This window comes from Anser cygnoides, chromosome 23 (assembly GCF_040182565.1).
Source record: "Anser cygnoides isolate HZ-2024a breed goose chromosome 23, Taihu_goose_T2T_genome, whole genome shotgun sequence".
NCBI classification, from domain to species: domain Eukaryota; kingdom Metazoa; phylum Chordata; class Aves; order Anseriformes; family Anatidae; genus Anser; species Anser cygnoides.
In genome coordinates, this window is record NC_089895.1 from 2281500 (window position 1) to 2303608 (window position 22109).

General features: G+C 58.5%; 3 protein-coding genes across 7 annotated transcripts; all 3 read left to right on the forward strand.

Annotated features, from left to right (window-relative positions):
- The first annotated feature begins 637 nt into the window (after positions 1-637).
- On the forward strand, positions 638-4102 carry CDA (cytidine deaminase). 4 transcript variants are annotated; one of them, XM_048067650.2, is made up of 6 exons: positions 638-1237; positions 2173-2273; positions 2569-2621; positions 3044-3155; positions 3260-3317; positions 3740-4102. In XM_048067650.2, the coding sequence occupies exons 1-6, from the start codon at positions 1085-1087 to the stop codon at positions 3851-3853; spliced, it is 591 nt and encodes a 196-aa protein (XP_047923607.2). In that variant the 5' UTR covers positions 638-1084; the 3' UTR covers positions 3854-4102. The 4 variants fall into 4 exon arrangements, with proteins under 4 accessions (XP_047923607.2, XP_066838164.1, XP_047923611.1 ...); XM_066982063.1 differs by lacking the exon at positions 638-1237 and adding an exon at positions 2028-2075; XM_048067654.2 differs by lacking the exon at positions 638-1237 and having other exon boundaries at positions 2475-2621.
- Positions 4103-7152: 3050 nt separating this feature from the next.
- On the forward strand, positions 7153-17183 carry PINK1 (PTEN induced kinase 1). The gene is made up of 8 exons (XM_066982278.1): positions 7153-7482; positions 8920-9207; positions 10116-10219; positions 12217-12399; positions 13235-13398; positions 14664-14791; positions 15502-15738; positions 16099-17183. Exons 1-8 carry the CDS (start codon positions 7168-7170, stop codon positions 16357-16359), a joined length of 1680 nt encoding a protein of 559 aa, XP_066838379.1. The 5' UTR covers positions 7153-7167; the 3' UTR covers positions 16360-17183.
- A 135-nt stretch (positions 17184-17318) lies between these two features.
- On the forward strand, positions 17319-21954 carry AGMAT (agmatinase (putative)). Of its 2 annotated transcripts, XM_013187803.3 has the most exons (7): positions 18317-18854; positions 18962-19164; positions 19746-19794; positions 19894-20089; positions 20282-20461; positions 20710-20794; positions 21717-21954. In XM_013187803.3, the coding sequence occupies exons 1-7, from the start codon at positions 18490-18492 to the stop codon at positions 21788-21790; spliced, it is 1152 nt and encodes a 383-aa protein (XP_013043257.3). In that variant the 5' UTR covers positions 18317-18489; the 3' UTR covers positions 21791-21954. The 2 variants fall into 2 exon arrangements, with proteins under 2 accessions (XP_066838389.1, XP_013043257.3); XM_066982288.1 differs by lacking the exon at positions 20710-20794 and having other exon boundaries at positions 17319-18854.
- The last annotated feature ends 155 nt before the right edge of the window (positions 21955-22109 follow it).

The window sequence follows — 22109 nt, forward strand, 5'->3', positions numbered from 1 at the left end:
ACCTGTTGCTCTTCCTTCCAGCGGAGGCCTGGGGAAAACTTCTGTCTGTGGGGTGGCGAAAAGGGGGGGTCGGGGGAGGCGTTTTGGGGGCGTTTTGTCTTTGCGGTAGGGTTTGAGGGGTTTGGGGATTCAGCTCTCGCACTTTGTGCTGTGCCTTCGGTCCGATTTTGACCCCGTGGGGCTCCTGGTGGGGGTGCAGCGGGGAGAACCCCAGGGCTGGGGGACCCCCCAAAAGCCCTCTGCCCACCTTGGGAGCAAAAACGGGGAGGAAAAGGGGGAAAACAGCAGCACGCACCTCCCTTTTTTGCCCGCTTCCACCGCCCAGGGAAGCCATTTCCCAGCAGCTTTGCAGCTTTCCTGCGGTTTGAGAGGAAAGCAGCCTTAAAATAGCTGCCTCGCAGGCAGCGCCAGCCCCGCGGCCGTGGAAGCCTCGGAGGTTTTGCAGCCAAAATAATCAAAAATGCATGACTTTGTGTCATTTTTTTTTAATTTTTTTTTGTTTCAGAAGCCAGGGCTGCAGGTCGGTGCGTGCACTTTGCTCCCAGCGTAAGGGTGCTGTTGAGGACAGGGTAATTAGCAAACTGCTAAAAGAAACAAGAATATATAATCCTATATTATCTAGGAAGCAGGTTTCCCCTCCCCGTGCTGCTCCCACGCTGCCTCCGCAAGCTGCTGTTGGTTTGCCTTTGATCTGGGGAATTTTTGATTTTTGGGGACCCCAGTGCCCCCCCACACCGCATATAATGGGGCAAATGCCTTGGGGCCAAGCCATGGAGCAGAGGAGGAACCAAGCGTCTGGCTGCTCAGCGCCTCGACCGACCGGCTCTGCGAATAGCCAAGTGCCATCATTAGGCTTCAGAGTGAACAAGCGCCGCGGCGCAGCCCACGGAAGGGGCGGGTTTCTGATTTTCCCCATGTCCAGGGGAATCGGGCATGGGAAGCAGGGCTCGGCCACTCGCGGGGACGAGACCCCCTCAGGACCACCGGAAAAGGGGGAAAAATTCGGGTGTTATCGGCGGGAGGCAGCGGGGAGGCTCTGCAGCAGCGGGGCCGGGAGCGCCGGGGAGGCAGACGGGCGGAGGAGATGAAAGCGTCTATTTTAAGCCTGCCTTTGGCTGGCGGCCTGGAACACGCCGGCTTGGCGTTTTCTCCCCCAGATCTCCCTTTTTTGCACAGCTCGGGCAGAGGGAAGGAGGCGACGTCCTCGGTGCCTCTCGAGGGGACCCAGCTGTGCTGGGTTTGTTTGTGTTTGGTTGGTTTTTTTTTGTTTTTTTTTCCCCCCCATGGGTGTCCAAATCACGATATTTTCAGCTTGTTGCGTGCGTAACTCCGGGTTAAAAGATGTGTTCGGCAGGCTTGGGGATTTTTGCTTCCTGGCAGGGACATCAGGCTCGCACATCCATTTTTTGGTCTCCTTCCCACCGCCACAATCTCCCGCTGGCGGCTTTGCGGAAGGATGGGCGACCCTCACACGAGCCCCCGCGGTTTGTGCAGCGCTTTGAACGGCAAATGTTGCAATTAGGCGTTGCTCCTTTTGGGGAGAAAGAGCTAAAAAGCCCCCTTTTTGGCTTCAGAGAGGAGAGATGGGTCAGGAACGTGGGGGGTTTCTTAGCTTGGGTTTCCTTGCGGCTCACGATGCTCCTGCCACCCTCTGCTCCGATCTCGGTTTTTTTCTCCCGCATCAGAACCTGCAGGGAATTTGAGCACGGTGTTTCAGCCCCGGCAAAACGAGTCAGAAACGCTAAATAAGGCCAAAATGCCCCCAAAATCCAGCAAACCGAGCCCCCCCACACCCCGCCATAAATCAGCAGGAGCCCCGACGCCCACCCTCGGAGGTGGAAAACCGGGAATTTGACTCCTCCAGTATGGGAAAAAAAGGAGATATCTGTAATTAAAGAGCAATTTGCTCATGGCCCCCCCACGGCGGGGTCGGGGCTTATTCCCGTGAAGGCTCTGGTATAAGGGTGGTCCCGGCACCCGGCAGCAAATTTGGGTTTGGGGATCCCAAGGGATGCCACAAGGGCACCCTGACGAGCCACTCGATGGCACTTGTGCCCCTTCCTTCTGCACGTCAGGTGTTAATTAAAAGACAGGGGGAAAATGGGGGGGACAAGGGGGGGACGGACGTGACGTTTCCATTTGCAGCCAATTTTTTCTTTCTTTACACCGCAGGAGAGCTTCGCAGGACGTCCCCCATGGTCTCCCGTGACCGGATTCCTGCCGGGGAGGAAGGAAAAGAAGGCGGCGGTGGGAAATTGCTCGGCGGGAAGAAGGTAAAAAAAAAAAACAAACCAAACACATAGAAAAAGAGGCAGAAATGAGAAAACGGGCAAAGAGAGGGCTGCGGGCCCCCAGTGCCTCGGGAGCGGGGATGCTGCGGGACGCGGGCCGGGCGCGTGCGGGGCGTTATCCCGTCGGGGCAGGGCACCCCGTGCCGCCTCCCGGGAAATCTTTAACCAGGGCGTGCGGCGCAGGCATGGAGGGCAGCGTGCGGCCCCAGGGCGAGCGCCTGCAGCTGCTGCTGCGCCGCTGCCGGGAGGCCAAGGCCTGCGCCTACTGCCCCTACAGCCGCTTCCCCGTGGGCGCCGCGCTGCTCACCGCCGGCGGGGAGATCTTTTCCGGTAAGGCACCGCCGCACGGCGCTCCTTTCGGTTGGGTTTTTGGGGTTGGGTTGGGGTTTGGGGTGCCCCGTCTCTTTCCCGTCCCGGTGGCGGGCGTCGTTCCACGTCCCGGCAGGTGGAAGAGGTGAAGAGCGCGGTGGGTGGGGGGGAAAAAAAAAAAGGGAAATATAAAGGAAGGGGAATGAGGAATGCGTTGGCTGGAGGCCAGGACGGGGCGGGACGCATGGGAAGGCAGGGAAATGGCACCTTTTTGTGTGCCCCCACCTTTAAAATTAAAAAAAAAAAATGAATCTCGAGGGGGTGTCCCCGAGCTGGGGAGGCGCCCCCGAGCCGTGGGGGTGTCCCCGAGCCGTGGGGGTGTCCCCGAGCCACGGGAGTGTCCCCGAGCCACGGGGGTGAGCGGTGCCGGTGCCTCCCCGCAGGGTGCAACGTGGAGAACGCCTGCTACAGCCTGGGGGTGTGCGCCGAGCGCACGGCCATCCAGAAAGCCATCTCGGAGGGGCACACTCGCTTCAGGGCCATGGCCATCGCCAGGTGAGGCCGTGCCGGGCCGCGGTGAGGGGCGAGCAGCAGCCCCGCGCTTCCCCCCCCCCGCCCCATGCCGACCATGAGCCCTGTGCCCATTCTTTTCCCGGCAGCGACATGGGGACCGAATTCATCGTGCCCTGCGGCGCCTGCAGACAGGTGATGAGAGAGGTGAGTGTGCCACCGCCGTGCGGGGACCCCACAGGTCGTGTGTGTCCCCTCCCCAATACCACCTGGGGCTGTAAGCGGGGGGCACAGCTGCCCTGGCCCCACCGAACCCAAAAACGGGGCTTTTCCTACAAAAGCAGAGTCCCCATCCCACTCTCACCTCCCTGCGGGTGCTTGGCGTTGAATGGGTTTTTGGGGCACCAGCCTTGGGGCGTGGGGGTGAAATGCAGGCTCTGAGCCCCAAACACCCCCCTGGGGCTGGGGGGGGGATGCGGAGAAGCTGCCCCAAAACAGACACGGGCGCAGTCGGGGGCACTGCCCCCTGACCCTGCTGCGGGAGGATTATCGGGGCCACTCGAGCACATCCCCTGGGGGGGTGCAGCTTTGGCATCGGGCACCTCTCCCCCCCCACTCTCCTCCCGCAGTTCGGCAAGGACTGGGACGTCTACCTGACCAAACCCGACGGCACCTACATCGTCAAGAAGCTGGACGAGCTCCTGCCCCTCTCCTTCGGCCCCGAGGACCTGAAGAAGGCGTGAGCCTGCGTTTTTCCCTTCCAGCACCAAGGGAAGGGGGGAACAGGGCAGGTTGCTCCCCAGTTTTCCCAGCACGCATGTGGCTCCCCTGGGACGACGTGATGCAAAATGCTTTCCTGGTGTTACGTCCGAAGCTCTTCTGTCGCTCCCTCTTGATTCAGTGCTGATTCGCAGGCGGGGTGCAGGCCCCGCCTTGCCCTGGGGTGCACAGAAAGGCCAAATCAAATGGTAGAAATTCCCTGATTTTTTTTTTTTGGAAAAAAAACCTCACGGGAGGTGCACACCGAGCAGCTCCACAAAAAGGAGGAGGATTTGGTGCACGGCTCAAGCGTGGGGCCATTGGGCTGACGGAAATCATTTGGATCCATCAGGCGTACGAAGCCAGAAGGATGCAAAACCGGGGACGAAATGCAGCAATTTCAGCTCTAAATTAGAACAGGAAGCAAAAAGCTGCTGCCGGTCCCCAAGGTCAGCAACACGCCGCTTGGCGCAGGGGCAGCTCTGATGGTGCGATGAGTTGTCACCGGTGTCACTGCCCTAAGCCTCTCCTCCTGCCTGCTTCTCTCCAGCATGTTTGTGCTTGCTTTTCTTCTCTTAGTGGTGACAAAGAAGGAGTTCTGGGGGAGCCTGCTGATTAATGACGCAATTAAATTATGCAGAATGAAAAAAAAAAAGCGTGTTACTTTAACGAGCCTGGCTGTGCTCTGTGCACCAGTGCCCTATGCCCTGCGTGCCGACGCACAGGGCACCGATGCACCGCGCACTTTGCACCGTTCACTGTGCGCTGCACACCGAGCACCAGCACACCGAGCACCAGCACACTGTGCATCAACGCATTGTGCACCCGTGCACTGTGCACCGTTGTGCTGGGTCTGGCTGGGAAGCAGTTCACTTTCCCTGCAGCAGCCCGTGCAGTGCTGTGCTGTGCACCTGTAGCTAGAGCAGCACTGGGGTCACGCCAGCGTTGTGCCTGCTGCTGAGCGGTGCTGGCACAGCACCAGGACGCCCTCCAAGCCCCCCAGAGCCAGCAGGCTGTGGGTGGGCGAGTGATGGGGAGGGGACATCAGCAGGGCAGCTGACCTAAAGCGACCACAGCTGTACGGCAGCCAGTGCAGCAACGCACCGACCACACTGCACCACCGAGACGTGCATCTATGCACCAACACACCATGCAGCAATGCACTGCACACCAGAGTGCACCAACATGCTGTGCAGCAATGCACCATGCACCAACGCACCTCACACCAATGCACCACACACCAACGCGATGTGCAATAATGCACCGTGCAGCAACACACCGTGCAGCAACATGCTGTGCACTAATGCACAGTGCACCAACGTTCCACGCACTAAAGCACTAGGCACTACCACCCTGTGCATTAATGCTCTGTGCACTAGTGCACCGTGCACCAATACACTGCACAGCAAGGCACCGTGTAGCAATGTCCTGTGCACCAACACACTGCGTAGGAATGCACCATGTACCATCACACCATGCACTAATGCACCATGCACTGACACACCATGCAGCAATGCACTGTGTAGTAATGCACCGTGCACCAACACACCATGCACTAATGCACCATGCACCGACACGCCACGCAGCAATGCACTGTGTAGTAATGCACTATGCACTGCCACCCCACGTGGCAAAGCACTGTGCACTGATGCCCCATGCAGCAATGCACCATACACTACTACTCTGCGCACCAACACACTGTGCACTACTGCCCTGTGCAGCAATGCACTTTGCACTGACGCCCTGTGCAGTGATGCAACATGTACTACTGCTCCGTGCAGCAATGCACTGTGCACTGACACCCCGTGCACTACTGCCCCGTGCAGCAATGCACCATGCACCACCACCCCGTGCAGCAATGCACCTTGCACTATCACCCCATGCAGCAATGCACCATGCACCACCACCCCATGCAGCAATGCACCTTGCACTATCATCCCATGCAGCAATGCACCATGCACCACCACCCCATGTAGCAATGCACCTTGCGCCATCACCCCACGCAGCAATGCACCTTGCACCACCGCCCTGTGCACCAACACACCGTGCACCGCTGCCCCAGGCAGCAATGCACGGTGCAATACCACCCCGTGCGGCAGTGCACCGTGCACCACTGCCCCGTGCACCACCACGCTGTGCACCGCCACCCCGTGCACCAGCACGCCATGCACTCATGCACCGTGCACCAACAGACGATGCGCTGTCACCCCGTGCACCAATGCACCGCGCACCACCTCCCCATACAGCAATGCACCGTGCAATACCACCCTGTGCACCACTGCCCCGTGCACCACCACCCCGTGCACCAATGCACCGTGCACCACCACCCTGTGCACCACTGCCCCGTGCACCACCACCCCGTGTACCACCACCCCGTGCACCAATGCACCGTGCACCACCACCCCGTGCACCACCACCCTGAGCACCACCACCCTGTGCACCACCACCCCGTGCAATACCACCCCGTGCACCACCACCCCGTGCACCACCGCCCTGTGCACCACCGCCCTGTGCACCACCCCGTGCACCACCACCCCGTGCAATACCACCCTGTGCACCAACACCCCGTGCACCAACACCCCGTGCAATACCACCCCGTGCACCAACACCCCGTGCAATACCACCCCGTGCACCACCACCCCGTGCACCACCACCCCGTGCACCAACACCCCGTGCAATACCACCCCGTGCACCAACACCCCGTGCACCACCACCCCGTGCAATACCACCCCGTGCACCAACACCCCGTGCACCACCACCCCGTGCACCAACACCCCTTGCACCAACACCCCTTGCACCACCACCCCGTGCAATACCACCCTGTGCACCACCACCCCTTGCACCACCACCCCGTGCACCAACACCCCGTGCAATACCACCCTGAGCACTACCACCCTGAGCACCACCACCCCTTGCACCACCACCCCGTGCAATACCACCCTGTGCACCACCACCCCGTGCACCACCACCCCTTGCACCAACACCCCGTGCAATACCACCCTGAGCACTACCACCCTGAGCACCACCACCCCTTGCACCACCACCCCGTGCAATACCACCCCGTGCACCAACACCCCGTGCACCACCACCCCTTGCACCACCACCCCTTGCACCACCACCCCGTGCACCGCCACCCCGTGCAATACCACCCCGTGCACCACCACCCCGTGCACCACCACCCCGTGCCCCCCCCGCAGCCCCGCCCCTTGCCCCCCCCTGCAGCCCCGCCCCGTGCCCCCCCCCCGCAGCCCCGCCCGCCTCCCGGGGCCGTCCCCGCCCCTCCCGGCCCGGCCCGGCCATGGCGCTGCGGCTGCTCCTTGCCCGCGCCCTGCGCCTCCTGCCCCGCGGCGCCGCCGCCGCCGCCCCCCGCCGCCCGCCCCCGGCCCCGGCCCCGGCCGGCCCCGGCCCCTCGGCTCCCCCCCGGCCGCCCCCCGCCTTCCTCTCCCTCTCCCTCTCCCTCTCCTCCTTCCTCCGGCGCCCGGCGGCCGGGCTGGCGGCTGCGGCTCGGCGATGCCGCCGCGGGCCCTGCCTGGCCCTGGCGCTGGGGCTGGCGCTGGCCGAGCCGCGGCTGGAGGAGCGGCGCCGGGCTGAGGCGGCCTGCGGCAGCATCCAGGTGGGACGGGGGGGGGGGGCTCGGGGCCGGGGGGGGCCCTCGGGGCCCTCAGGAGGGGCTTGGGGCTGGGGGGAGCCCCCTGAGACCCTCCTGAGGGGCTTGGGGTTGGGGGGAGCCCTCGGAGCCCTCAGGAGTCCCTCAGGGCCAGGGGGGGAGCCCTCGGAGCCCTCTTGGGGCTTCAAGGTTGGGGGGAGCCCCCTGAGACCCTCCTGAGGGGCTTGGGGCTGGGGGGAGCCCTCAGAGCCCTCAGGAGCCCCTCGGAGCCCTCCTGGAAGCTTCAGGGTTGGAGAGAGCCCCCTGAGGCCCTCCTGAGGGGCTTGGGGCTGAGGGGGGCCCTCAGGAGCCCCTCAGGGCCCTTAGGAGGGGCTGGGGGTCGGGGGGAGCCCTCGGAGCCCTCCTGGGGGCTTCAGGGTTGTGGGGAGCCCCCGAGGCCCTCCTGAGGGGCTTGGTGCTGGGGGGAGCCCTCAGGAGCCCCCCAGGGCCCTCAAGAGCCCCTTGGGTCGGGGGGAGCCCTTAGAGCCCTCCTGGAGGCTTCAGGGTTGTGGGGAGCCCCCTGAGGCCCTCCTGAGGGGCTTGGGGCTCTGAGGGCTCCCCCGACCACCAGGAGCCCCTCAGGGCTGGGGGGAGCCCTCGGGGCCCTCTTGGAGGCTTCAGGGTTTTGGGGAGCCTCCTGAGGGGCTCGGGGCCAGGACCCGGTGGGCTCCGTGTGTGTGTGTGTAGGGGGGGCTGGTGCTGTCCAGCCAGCTGTCAGCGCGCTTTGGGGTTTTCCAGGGGGTAAAAGCAGACTCGGGGCCTTCCCATGGCCTTGGTTGGATCCCGCGTTCTTCCATGGGTGCTGATTTTCTCTGAGGTGCCCCCCACCGGGCTTCGGGCTCCCCAGCCCGTGCTGGGTGTTGCTGCCCCCCTCCACGGCCCCGTCCCCTGCCCGCGTTCCCCAGCAGGGCCAGGCAGGTGTCAGAGGTGCTCGGGGGCCGTATAACAGCCGGCCTCACTTTAGAAGCATTTAGTGAGACGTCAGAAAACACTGTTGATGTTACAGCCTCGTGAGCGGCTCCTCCTTCCCGTTCCTCTTCCCCTGTACCTAGGAAAGGACCCCTTCGGTAATGTTTTTTTAAGGGGTAACTTGTTTTAGACAAAACCACGCTGCCTGCTAAACGCTTTCCCTGTATTTACAGTGACCCGCCGGGTGCAGGTCAGCCCGTGGTCCCCTCGCCCTGAGGGCAGAGATGACATTTCTCTGGTCCACCACGTCACTGCTGGGCTGATGGCTCGGGGAGTCCCAGCCCGCTCAGGCTGAGCATGAGGTGTCACGAAATGCCTGCGTTGTGCTGTAACGCCAAGGGTACTTCTCTGCGCCCCCCGTGCTGGTTCGTGCTGCCTCTCTTCTGAAAAACATTTTTTTTTTTTGTTAACTGTTGCCCTTTTTGTTCCTTTCAGACGGTGTTCGTCAGGAAGAACAAGGCACCGAAAAATCCGCTGAGCTCTTTCCGCTGGCGAGGCTTCAGGCTGGAGGAATATCTCATCGGGCAGCCCCTCGGGAAGGGCTGCAGCGCGGCCGTCTACGAGGCAGCTATTCCCTTGCCTCCCGACGGCCAGGGGAGCGCGCAGAGCAGCCGCCTCGCCGGAGAGGGGCAGCAGGATCGTACGGCCGGAGAGCAGCCCGCAGCCAAACCCCAGCAGGAGGAGGCTTTCCCATTAGCCATCAAAATGATGTGGAACATCTCGGTAAGGAGCCGGTTCTTAATCTCCTCGCCTGTCACCTGGGGGAAACGTTTTAACGCTTAAGCCTCGAAAGCTCCGGTTACGTCACTGGGGATGAAGGGGTCAAAACAAAGCTGTTGGTGCTGTGGCGCGGGTGGCTGGGGAATGCTCACGGAGCACGTAATTAACGGCTGTTATTCCTCTGGACTCGGTCCCCGTGGTGTTGGAGAGCTGCTCTTGGGGCAGCTGTTGGTCGTGGAGGCGGTGCTGCTGGCAGAAAATGCATCGTGGAAGCTGGCTGTCGTGAACCAGGAGGCACTGGAAAAAAAACACACACTGCTACCGGTGCCCTGGGAATCTGCCGCCCCGTCAGCGGCAGGACAGAAATAGATTTTCTGTCGCAGAGCAGGTGGGGAGGTCAGCACTCGCCAGTCCCCCGTGGCGAGGTCGGGCAGGAGCCGTGGCAGGGTTTCTCAGCCCGGGTGCCTCTGGTGACCCACGCCCTCGCCCCCACCGACCCCCACGTAAAACAAACGCGTGTGTGTCTCTCGCTGAAGGGTGTTTGTGGCGTTGGGTGGGACGAGGGGATATTCTCAAGGAGTTTTCCAACATCTGAAATCCCGTGGGCTTCGTAAGCACAGGTTCCTTGAGCTTTTTTTTTTTTTTTTTTTGTGGTTGAATTAGAGGGTGCATTTAAAGAGCTGAACGGAGTTCCTTGTGCAAGTAAAGGCCTCGCCACATCCCTCGGTAAATTCTCCGAGTCCTTAATTACCTTCCCCGGCTTCTTTCTCAATGCAGGGAAGGGAGTCCCTTCATTCTAGCCCACAGTTTAACTTCAGACGCAGTGCCCTGGGCGATCTGCTCCCCCTTTGCGCTGGGTGATTTGGGAGCTAAGGCTTTGCCCCCAGCGTGCTGTCACGTTGCTGTTGCAGGCCGGTTCTTCGAGTGAAGCCATCCTGGACGCTATGGGCCGCGAGCTCGTTCCAGCCACCCGGACCGCCTTAGCCGGAGAATACGGAGCTGTCTCGTGCCGCAGGTACGGTGCCTGTGGAAATGGCAGCAGGCCTCAGAACTCCGCGTGCTGATTTCAGCCGTCTTCATCCGTCAGTTCCCTTTGCAGCACGTCGGTACCGCAGAGCAGGCAGCCAGAGGTCTCCGTAATAGTTCTTGGGAATAAATTAATGCGAAGGCTTGGGGTTATTTGGTGCACGCGTATGTTTTTGTCTGCGTGACGATGCTTTCACAAGTGCCTCAGACAAACGTCAGGCGGGAGCGTGCTTCTGGCTGTCCTGGAGATTTTTCTCTGGTGTGCTTTTCTCTAGCGCGGTTAGGGAACAGAACAGCAGCGCTGCTGTTCAAACAGTGATTTCACACGGCCTTGTTTGCCTTGAGGAGCAGTACTGTGTCGGGCTTGCTGGCGTTCAGGGAATGCCTCTGGGTTGATGGCTTAGGCTAGAAGGGTTTCGAAAGGATACGGGGGTCTGCTTTGGGTCCTGGAAGTGCTCTGACGGGACCGTGGCCAGGCGCTTCTGTGCCCTGTGCCTTTGTTTTCCTGTGGGTAAAATGCATAAAGCCTTTTGGTATCTGCGAATGAAAGTGTTAACTTTGTTTAAAAAAAAAAAGGGGGGGCAGGGGAGCTTTTTAATTCTGCTTTTTAATTACTGAAGTGAGCAGCCACACTCCGTACTGATTTGGCACTGTGTTAAAAGGCCAGTGAGGTGAAACTGGGCCTGCCCCTGGTTGGGTTCTGAAACGGGTGCAGGGAAGGGAGGCAGAAACTGCTGATCACTAAATGGGCAAAACAAATAAACGGTGGTGAGAATGCAGAGGGAAAACGACTGCGTTCCCCCTCCTCCACCCGAGGGAGAGGTGGGCAAACAGCATAAAGGTGGCAAACTGCCCAGGAACTTTTAAATTATCCTGAGTTTAACCATCTTTTTGTTCAAAAATGTGCCTCTTTTTTTTTTTTTTTTCCAAACGGAAACAATGGAGTCTGCAGTCCAGATTGTCCGATTTAAATTTCAAATAGGCCTCAGCTGCCAATACAAATGAATAATGAATGCTGCTTGGCGCCTCGCTAGCCTGAGGACGCAACAGGCAAGCCAAAGAGATGTTTGACATTCGGGGGGGGGGAGAGGGAGGAGAGATGTGTTCTGCAGATGTGTGGAGGCAACCTGCCTTCCTCCCGCCTGTGCCACAGAACAGAGGGTCCGAGGTGGTATGGCTAGGGAGAATGTCACCTCTTTTTGCCTAGCAAAGCTGTTTTTTTTAGTTGTTATTTATTTTTCCTTTCTCAGAAGCTCCTTTTTGATCCAAGAAGCGGCCTGTGACTAACCCACCTCTGTCAGTGGTATGAAAAGGCGGCTAGGGTCTGACTAAAATGAAAGGCTGCCCGTTGCCAGTCAGCCTTTCCTGCAAAGCCCCCTTGGCAGCGCGGGTGCAGTACCAGTATATCCTGTTCTTCCCTCGTGGTGTGGGAAATCCAGTTACAGCACGATCTTCCTGACAGCCGCGGGTGAAGTATCAGCCCGGGTACCCTCTGCTGGCGCAGCAGCAGCTCTGCGCTGGGGATGACAGCTTGGTTTGCTCTGGGAGCTGCCAGGGTACAAAAAAACGGGTGCTTGAAACTCTGCGGGAGCTGCTGGGACCTGCCCACCGCTGCGGTCGGTCTGCTCGAGCTGTGGGTGCTCTGCAGCACCGTGGAAAATGCTGGGCAGAGGTGGGGGGTTTGGAATTTGGCCACGAGGGCGGTGAGGTTGCTGTCGGTGCTCTTTGTAACCCGGAGGTTTCCAGGAACGTGGGTATTTGAGCACTGGCTCAGTGCACAGGCCTGTGACCTGCACTTGGCAGCCCCGCTGCTCCCCGCAGTGAGGTTTGCAAAGCAGTGGGCAAACACGTCTGTTCTGCAGCGGGGTCCCAAAATTAGTGGAGGGGGTAATGAAAAATAATCTTGGAGGTAACAGAGACGCACCTGTGGTAAATGACAGCCAAAGAGGAGATGTGTAACTCCTTGGTACGCACACTTCTGCACAGGAAACCTGTCCTCAGGAGGAAGAAGCTGCAGCCTCATCCAAACATAATCCAGGTGATCCGAGCCTTCACGTCCTCCGTTCCTTTGCTGCCCGGAGCCTTCACGGACTATCCCGATGTTCTTCCGCTGAGCCTGAATCCCAGAGGCATCGGTCACAGCCGCACGCTCTTCTTGGTGATGAAGAAGTAGGTGGGGAGAAGCTGGGCGCGTGACTCAGGCTTTGTGAGCCTGTGCACGCTGCTGCTGGGTGGGGTCCTTGTAAGGATTTGGGCTGGGTTGCTGCCAGAAACACCGTGCGCGCCTGGGAACGTGCTTCCCGAGGCCTGCTCCGGGTCTTTGAGGTTTTAGCTCTTGTTGGACCATCAAGGCAAGCTGTCCTTTTGAGCTATTGCCCCAAATGGATGTGAGAAATGCTGGGCTTGTCCCTGTTCTCCTGCCCTTTGTAGCCTGAACTTTGCCCCCAGCTGGAGACAGAGCAGAATCAGCAATGAGATTCATTAGTGCTTCGTTAGGGTGTCTCGGTTGGGTTCTGCCTTCACTGGTACGGCTGTGGCATCGACACAAACCCACCTTGCATTTTCCACTCGTGTTCTGCCCACGGGTGGAGAAGCACTCTGTCCTCTTTGTGTTTCAGGAGTGAGTTCTTTCTCCTGACTTGTGCATCTCCTTGCTATGCTCATACAACCTGTGTTACTAATCTGCCCCCTCTCACGCACAGCACAAAATCTGTACATAAGGACCTGTGAGAATGATCCCCGAGACCCTCCCAGTGCTGTCTGAGAGGAGCTTTAATTGCAGTTGTAGAGTTGCACAGTGGTGGATGTTGTAAAACAGGCTTTGAGAACAGCGAGCAGGGGAGAGGTGTGAAATCGAGGCTAGGAGGCGAGAAGGCATCGCAGAGTGCAGGAGGAGCGTGGCGTGCGTCAGGGCGCCGGGTCCCCAGGCAGCCAGCACTGGGGCCGAACTGGGAGCAGGAAGGTTCCCGGCCGCTAACGCGGGTGTTCTCCTCGTTCTCACCAGTTACCCCTGCACCCTGCGCCAGTATTTGAGGGACAACAGTCCAGATGCTCGTCTCTCCACGATGATGATTTTACAGCTGTTGGAAGGCGTGGACCATCTTGTTCGCCACGGGGTAGCGCACAGAGACCTCAAGTCTGACAACATCCTGGTGGAATTCGATTCGGGTACGTAGAGCGCCGGGTCTAAGCGATGACGAAGGCAGAGGCAGATGTGGTGCCAGCGGAGGCACTCGGGGAAGTCCCAACCCAGGCGTACCCTTAGGGATAAAAGGAGCATCAGAGCTTTTCAGGGATCTCTGGATTGCTTGTTAGCTTTGTGCTTGCTGTCACTGCAGCAGCGTGGAAGCCATTTGTTGCACGTGTGCCTCAGGTTTTGGGTCATTAAAACAGATTCTAACCGGCTGTTGTGCTGTAATCAGAGGGAGAGGTGCAGCGAGCCCTCGTTGCACGAGCAAAGCGAACGTTGGCTCGGCACAGAGATGTTCGCTACCACCACGTTCATGGGGGTGGAGGTGCCTTGGCTGCGGGCTCTTGGCTCTGCCATTCCTCACTAGCAGAGCAGTGCAGAGCGCTTCTAAAATCCCCACCTCGCAGTCAGGTCGGTGGCGCTGCACCCTGCGCTGATTAAATGTCGCTTGGAAGGAAGGAGAACTGGCAGTGTTAAAGCCACAAGCAGCGTTTTCATCATCTTGTTCTCCTGTCGTCCAGTTCAACCGAGATTTTAATTACCTGAGCTCTTTTTCCGCATGATTGAGATTCATATGGGCAGGAAACAATAGCAGGCAGCCAGATCTGTGTAATTAAAGGTCTTGGTACAGCAGCTCTGGAAGATTTTCAGCGATACTAATGCCATCTTTCTTTTCTTGGAGGAAAAGCTTCTCTGGAGCTATGCTGAATGTGGTTAGGAATGATTAAAGCATTGATTTTTCCATACCAGAGTCTGGAGAAGTAATGATTCTACTTTGCAACGTTTGACTTGTCATCGGGACAAGAGCTGTTCGCCGATGCAAAAAGCTGTTAACTAAGCCCCAGCCTTTTTTGCTAGAGTTCAGTGTGTGTCCTTGTCTGTAGCTTTTGCTATAGGTAAAAACAAAAGTGGAAAAATGAAAAGACTCCTCTGTCATTTATCAGCTCCTAGTTTTACGTGCCCTTGTTACGAAATCTGCAGCGTTTTGTCAGGCACACGCTCCGCGGAGAGAAATGACGTCCTCTGACAGGGAAACAGAAGAACAAGTTTTGTTTCAGCAAAGCCAGTTTTTCTCCTAATAATACAGAGGAGAAGCAGGAGAACAGCGTGTGGTCACGCTGATTCCCGGGGGTGTTGCGACCGTTCCTGAGGACTGTCCCTGCTGCTGACGTGCTGGGCTGTTTCCTACAGCCAGGTACTCCTGAGCCGAGTGCTAACCCTGCTGCCCCTCTGTCCTTTGCAGCTGGCTGCCCCTGGCTGGTGATCACAGACTTCGGTTGCTGCCTGGCAGACGACAGCATCGGCCTGAGGCTGCCTTTCACCAGCTCGTACGTGGATCGGGGTGGCAATGGCTGTCTTATGGCACCCGAGGTAAATCCTCCTGTGGTAGCTGTTGGCCTCGCTGGCTGCGGGCTTGTGCTGCTGGGGGTAAAAGTTTCAGCAGCAGCCGTGGTGCAGGCTGTGGAGGCTGTGATCGGAACGTGGAAAAGGGTGGGATTAGGTCTAGGAGGAGTGAATAGCGGAGGGGATGCGTGCACAGCACTTCGCTGCTGTTTGTGCCGGAACCTTCCCCCCAATTCAACAAATTCAGATTCTTCCGTGGTCTTCTGTGATCTGTCCTGAAATCTGCTGCGATCAGGTCGGGCATTTTGTAGCTGTTCTTGCTGATTGACTTACCCACTCATGCAGCGCGTTACCTGTAGCGTGTTGCTGTAGCAGTGTTCTCATCCCTCTCTCCCCTTGGAGAGCCGTGACTGCAAAGCAGCATGTTCTACCTTGTGCTGCTGTTGTTAAACACCTGTGCCTTAATAAAGCACATCCTGGTCGCCCCCCCCGTGCTGAGCATTTGTTGAACAAAATCATCCACGTCTCCTGTCTCTTAAATCCCACATGAAACATCCCTAGGGCCCTGGTGTGAACGCTGGTCAGAGGTAACAGCTAAAGCCTGGATGCGATGGCCAAAAATCTTCCCAATGTCCTGGCGGGCTGAGCAGCGCTGAAGGCCCAGGGCATGCCCCTAGAAAATATTTATTCAGAACTCTTCATTCTGGCTTCCCCATCTCCATGGATTTCTCACGCAGGTGATCACAGCGTCACCAGGTCCAGGCACGGTGATCAACTACAGCAAAGCTGACGCCTGGGCCGTTGGAGCAATCGCCTACGAAATCCTCGGCCTGGCAAATCCTTTCTATGGCCACGGGGACTCGACCCTGGAAAGCAGAAGTTACCGTGAGGATCAGCTGCCGAGCCTGCCCGATCGCGTGCCCCCCGAGGTGAGGCAGGTGATAAAGCTGCTGCTTCAGAGGGATCCCAACAAGGTAAGGAGCTCTGTTGCCTTGAACAAGTCTAATTTGGGAGTATTGTTCGTAGGTCATCCTGCTCTGTAGTGCTCCAGGTGCAACAATCTGTAATCCAGGTACCGTTGCCGCCTAGATGACGATGGAAGACTAACGCAGGTTTTTGCAGGGATTTCAGCAGATGTTTGCGTCAGTGACTGGCCCCTGAGTTGGGGTTTACGTGCAGTTGCCTGATGATGATACTCACAAAGAGCTTTTTTGTTTGTGGGGACCGTGCAGTGCCTCGGAGGAGGCCTGGGGTACTTCTGGCGCAGCAGATGTGACGTGATTTAACCTGAGCGCAGCTGGATGAGCTAACTTTCCCTCTCACTCCTTTTGCAGAGGCTGTCTGCTAGAGTTGCTGCTAACGTGCTTCACTTAAGCCTCTGGGGTGAAAGTGTTCTAGCATCCAAGACCCTGAAACCCGACCAGATGGTTGCCTGGCTTCTGTGCCAGTCCGCGGCCACTTTGCTCCTGGACGGACTGGTGGATAAAAGCCGGGTGGAAACCAAAATGAAGATGTGCTTTTTCGCAAACCTCGACTACGAAGACCTCTGGGCAGCAATTTTCTTGTTGCTGGCCTCGAGAAACCGGTCTGGGTGAGGAGTACAACGCGGGGCATGACCGCGCAGGAGATAAATGGCACCTTCTAAAAGCACGTAGGAATTTGTCTTTTCTGTCTGCGTGGAATCCTGTAGTACTTCAGGGGAAAAATCTGCAGGCCTGTGTTTAAGAGGTCGAGTGTTATCTATAGCAAGTGTTAGTGCACTAGTACACTGCTAGGGGCTGCGTCCTTGCCTCATTACTCCTTCAGTGAGGGTTTGCAGAACGTGCAGGTGTCCTGGGGTAAGCGGTTGGGTTTGCTTCCATTTGGGAATTCACAGTTGACTTTGAAGTCACGAGTTGAGTGAAGCGAGTTCCTTTTCAGAACAGGGCGTGTGCGGAAGGAGGTAAGGTCTAGCTGCTCTTCACACGGAAACGTCACGGATTTAAGCAATACACGAAGAAAGCTGAACTGACAAAAGGACATACAGCCTGCCTTCTCTTAGGGAAACTCTTGTGAGCCTTGCTTCTCTTCAGATTATACTCCTCTGCAGCCACAGATGTGTCCTGCTATATTTATAGTCATATATAACATAGTGGCAGCCTCAAAGCCTCCTGCAGAGGTGCTGAGTGGTAAGGTGAGCGCGGAGCAGTGCAGTTTAACAAGTCTCTTGTGACGCCAGTCTGTTTGACGTGCCCGTTTTTGCTGATTAACGAGGAACTAACACCCTTTGGCTGGGGAGCACAGAGACCCCAGTGTTGGGACACCAGCAGTCATGTTAATGAAAACATCCTTTGAGTTCATGTCTGTAACGGTGTTAAGAGGAACTGGGGGAGAATGTTGTTGATGCTGGTTGCACAATAAACGGGTGATTAAGCTCTGATGCTGAGTGGATTCTCTAAATCTCGTCTGTCTCTGTTCACCAGATCCACATCTCGGGCTGGAGGCCTGTGAGGCAGTCAGTGGTACCTTAAAAAGTCATCCAACTTTTCTAGTCCTGGCTGGAACGAGTTACTTTATTCTGCCAGGGGGAGTTTCCTGCCAAGCGAGCACTCCTGCCTGAGGAGCAGACCCCGCCTCGTCAATGTGCGTATTTGTGCCCCTCTGACAGCTCTTGCAGTCTCTGTCTGGTTCAGTGGTGGTGCAAAACCACCTGCCAGGGACTGGCCCTGCTCATTTTATGACCTAGCAAGAGAAAGCTGCGTGCTGGCCCAGCAAACGTGCCGGGAAGTCAAGTGACAGCACAGTGAAGTCACCTAACGCCCGATTTAGAAACACGATGAGAGCACAGCATGCGGCTGGGCCCGTAAAGAAGGCTCAGCAAAGAGCACGGATCCTTGGCAATCATGGAAAATGATCCCTTGGGGGGAAAAAAATGTTTCAGGAAAAAAAGAACTTGTAAATCTCGGTCTGAAGCCAACCTGGGAGAGTGTCACCAGTTCAGAACCGCGAGTGGGAGTGCAGAGCTGTGCTGCTCGTCCCGTGGCCCCCAGCCAACACCCGCTCCGATTTCAAGCATGTCGTCATCGGGCCAGCCAGGGTTTGATCTGTGCCAGCTATCACGCACGCATTTGCTGTGCTAGCTGCAGAGAGAGGAGACTTGCTTCCCCTTGAAAGTATCTCATTTCATCTCTCTGTCCTTGCAAACGGCCTGAAACACTGGCTGTGCTGCACCGCCTCTTGTTCTTAAATTCCTGCTTCTGCTGCTCGTTTGCCTTTTGTGCACCTACAGTTTGCCAGAGTTCAGTTGTTTTCTGTTTTGTTTCACTGCCATTCTTCTAGTTAATGAGATACTTTGTAAGATTCCTCAGCGTTCTGGGTGCTTTTGCAACATGTAGGTAAAAAATACCCACTGTGGCAGTGTACCAAACACTGCCTGCCTTTTGTAGCTGCAGGTGAGCCAAAGCACGAGGTTTCCCTGCACGTTTCCAGTTTCCCGGTCATGCAAATTCCAGCTAATCCTCACCGGAGGTGCAGGTGGCAAAGCTGCTTGCTGCCTCGCTCCTGCTGGGGGGGGGATCAGAAAGGGGATCGTGGGCAGGCGTGGGGACGTGAGGTCTGTGCCCTCGCTGGGCAGCCGCAGCAGCAGCCCCTCCTGCTGCACTTTGAACCCCGGGAGGGCGACACGGCCGAGCCGCTTGGCTCTTGGCCCAGCCAGGACAGGGCTGTGCTCCACGGCCGTGCCGTGCATGGGGCAGAGGGTGGTTGGGTGCTCTGGGGGCAGGATGAGGCTCCTGCTCCCCGCTGGCTGCGGCGAGCTGCTGCCCCGGGCAGCCCGGCTCGCTGCTCGACGGCTGCTCACATCCTCTGCGGTGGCGGCCGCCCCGTGCCACGGCCGAGCCGGTCCCTGCCTGCCACCCACGGCTCCGTGCAGCGGGGCCCCTCGCCGCTGGAGCTCGAGCTTCAACGTGCCCCCCAGCGCCGAGTTCGTGGCCCGGCCTGTGGGCGTCTGCTCCATGCTGAGGCTTCCCGTCCGGGCCTCGGCAGAGGGGCTGGATGCAGCTTTCGTCGGCGTCCCCCTGGACACGGGCACGTCCAACCGGCCGGGAGCCAGGTAAGGGCGAGGTGCGGCGCGAGAGGAGCCCCGGAGCTGTGTTCCTGCCCACCCGCCAGGCTCTGCTCCCACCTGGCAGCTCCTCCCGACTGCGCTCGCCCACCCAGGTTCGGCCCGCGCCAGATCCGGGCCGAGTCGGCGATGGTGAGGAGGTACAACACCAGCACCGGGGCGGCACCTTTCGACTCCCTCCTGGTGGCTGACATCGGAGACGTGAACGTGAACCTCTACAACCTGCCCGCCAGCTGCCGCCTCATCCGCGAGGCCTACCAGAAGATCGTGGCCTCCGGCTGCGTGCCCCTCACCTTGGGTAAGGACCCTGGGGAGCCGCAGCCCCCCGCCACGCCGCAGAGGCAGTCAGGAGACAGCTCAGCTGTCGGCGATGCGCTTTTGGTGCCCTGCTGAGCGGGACCCAGAGCGTCCCTCCGAAAAGTTTCCAGCCCAAACGAGCGACCTGCAGCGTGCTGATTTGCACGAGGCGTGATTTCCACGTGCGCTGAAGTTTCCAGCGGTCGCAGCTCCGCATCACTAAAGGAAGCCTGTGTGCGTAGAGTAACAAGGGGCAAATTATGGGTTACGGGTTCCTCGGGAGTGAATCATTTATTTATAACCTGTGCCAAGGGTCCCACTCCATGGGCTTCCCATGCCAACGCAGTCATGAGTCTCTGGGCCTCCTATTCCTCCTGTTTTCCCGAGGAGGGGAGAGGAGAGGAAGCAACCTGCGCCAAGGAGCCTCGGGTTTCCCCGAGGAAACGCAGCCCTGCCTCTCTGGGGTGTATAAACGAGTGTGGTATAAATGCAAGGGGGGGGGGAAAAATCACCAGGGAACAAATATAACGAGGGCGAGCTCCTTTTGCAGGGTGTAACATCCTCTTCTTCGTCCTGCTGCAGGTGGAGATCACACCATCACGTACCCGATCCTGCAGGCCGTTGCAGAAAAGTGAGTTTCTGACCTGGAAATGTAGAATACGGGCCCGTGGTGGATTTGGGGCCACAAGGTGTGGGATGGGTACTAATGGGCCCGCCCCGTCTCGCCTAGACACGGCCCCGTGGGGCTGGTGCACGTGGATGCTCACACCGACACCGGCGACAGGGCCCTGGGGGAGAAGATCTACCACGGGACCCCGTTCCGGCGCTGCGTGGACGAAGGGCTGCTGGACTGCAGCCGCGTGGCTCAGATCGGCATCCGGGGCTCCTCCTATGCCCCCGACCCTTACAAGTACTGCCGGGACCAGGTGGGCTCAGCCGCGGCTGCTTTCGCTCCCCAGCAGCTCTGAGAGCTGGGAAATCACCAGCCGAAAGCTGCTCAGAATTAATAGGGGCGCGAAAATTAATAGGGTTCCTGCCTCCTGGCCTCATTTCCATAAATCCTCGCTGAGGCTGCGCCTTGTCGGGGGGGGCGAACGCTGAGCTCGTGCATCCTGCAGGGTTTCCGGGTGGTGCTGGCCGAGGACTGCTGGCTCAAGTCCCTGGTGCCGCTGATGGCAGAGGTGAGGCAGCAGATGGGGGACAAGCCGGTCTACATCAGCTTCGATATCGACGGGCTGGACCCCGCCTACGCCCCGGGAACTGGGACGCCGGAGATAGCCGGGCTCACGCCCGCACAGGTGAGGGGCGCTCGGCTGCCTTTCTCAGAGGGAAGGGGATGCTTGTGTCACCCCCGAACGTCCCCCTCCCTCCTCAGGGGGACGTTTGTCTCCCGTTAAAGGAGGCCGTAGGGTAGGAAATAACCGAATGTCGTCCGTGTCGGCTGGGTCCTCAGCAGGTTCCCTCTTCTGTGCAAGGGGCAAGCAGGACCCAAAGCGATCTGCGAGGTCAAACGCGTTCCTTGAGCCCAAGTCTGTTTTCTTCCCAGGCTTTGGAGATCATTCGCGGCTGCAAGGGGCTGAATATAGTGGGATGCGACCTTGTTGAAGTCGCACCGATGTACGATGTCTCCGGTGGGTCCAAAGAAGCCTCGTTTGGGTCTGTGCAAGGCGTCCCGTGGGCTGGGAAGGGGCTTGCACCCGTCTTTCATTTTCGCTAGATGCCACCTAGTGTTGAAAGCCACGCAGCGGGCACTGGGTGATGCCCTAAGCAGCGTGCCAGGAGCTGTCAGAACTGCTTATGGTCATCCCACGTCAGTGGGGCGAAAAGGCAGGCGTCGGGGGCCGCTTGCTGCGTGACGACACTGAGGGAAATGCAAAGCAGCGACAGGCTTGGGGGGCAAAATGCCCCCCGTCCCCTGGTCACAGCCCTGGGAAACGCTTTGCCGGCGGAGAGGTTGGGCAGCTCGGCCGGGCTGGGGGTTGCCAGCGTGGCACCGGCAGCGGTGCCGAGACGCAGCAGTCTCAAAGTGGACAGATAAAGAAGTAATAAAACCAAAAACCGGGCAAGTGAAGAAAAATCAATGTTGAAAAAATCAATTCAGTACATAAAGCTGGCGGTCTTGCACAAGGCTCGTGTCGCGTGACAGGCACAGCCGCAGCTCAGTGCTGCTCGTGGGGCTGGCGTTGTCACACGCCTTCCCAGGCACGCCAGGTCCTGCTGGGGCAAGGAGGGAGCCCTTCTCGTGTCTGGTACCCGTGTTAGCCGCCCGTGGCTCCCTGCGGAGGGTCCCCTCCCTTCCAAGGCAAGGCGTTGGGGAACAAAACCAGAGGCTTCAGCAGCCGGCAGTGCCGTGGTGGTGCAGGGACAGGCAGCTGCAGGTAGTTTTGGGAGGGCTGCGGGACTGGGCAAAGGAGCACGGTAACGTCCCGCCTGCGTTAGGAAAGGGGCAAGAACGAGAAATGCCAGAGGCGGCTGAGTGCTGCGGGTGAAAGCAGTCCGGCATTCATAGCCTCATTTTTATTTATTTATTTTTCTCTCTCTGTCTTTTCGTAGGTAACACGGCCCTCTTAGGGGCCAATCTGCTGTTTGAAATGTTGTGCGTCCTTCCCAGAGTGAAAACAATGTGAGGGCAGCTCCTGCCCGGCCCAGGACCCCTCCGCAGGTCGTAAAGGTAAAGCAGCACCACCAGAGACACCGTGACAGACCTCAGTCCTTCAGAGTCCTGCTCTCTCCTCCACTTGCAGCAAACGCGTGCTTTTCGGTACGGAATAAATGCCATTTCCTGCTAGAAGTGGTAATTTCAAGCTCATAAAGTGCGGATGGGTTTTGAACAGCGCATTTACTGCTGTCTGTAGGATCTGAGTTCGCTCGGGAAGGAAAAAGACGAGGCTAATGGCACTGCCGCTGCAGGGGGAACGACTCACCTGGCAGCTCTGCTCCTACAGG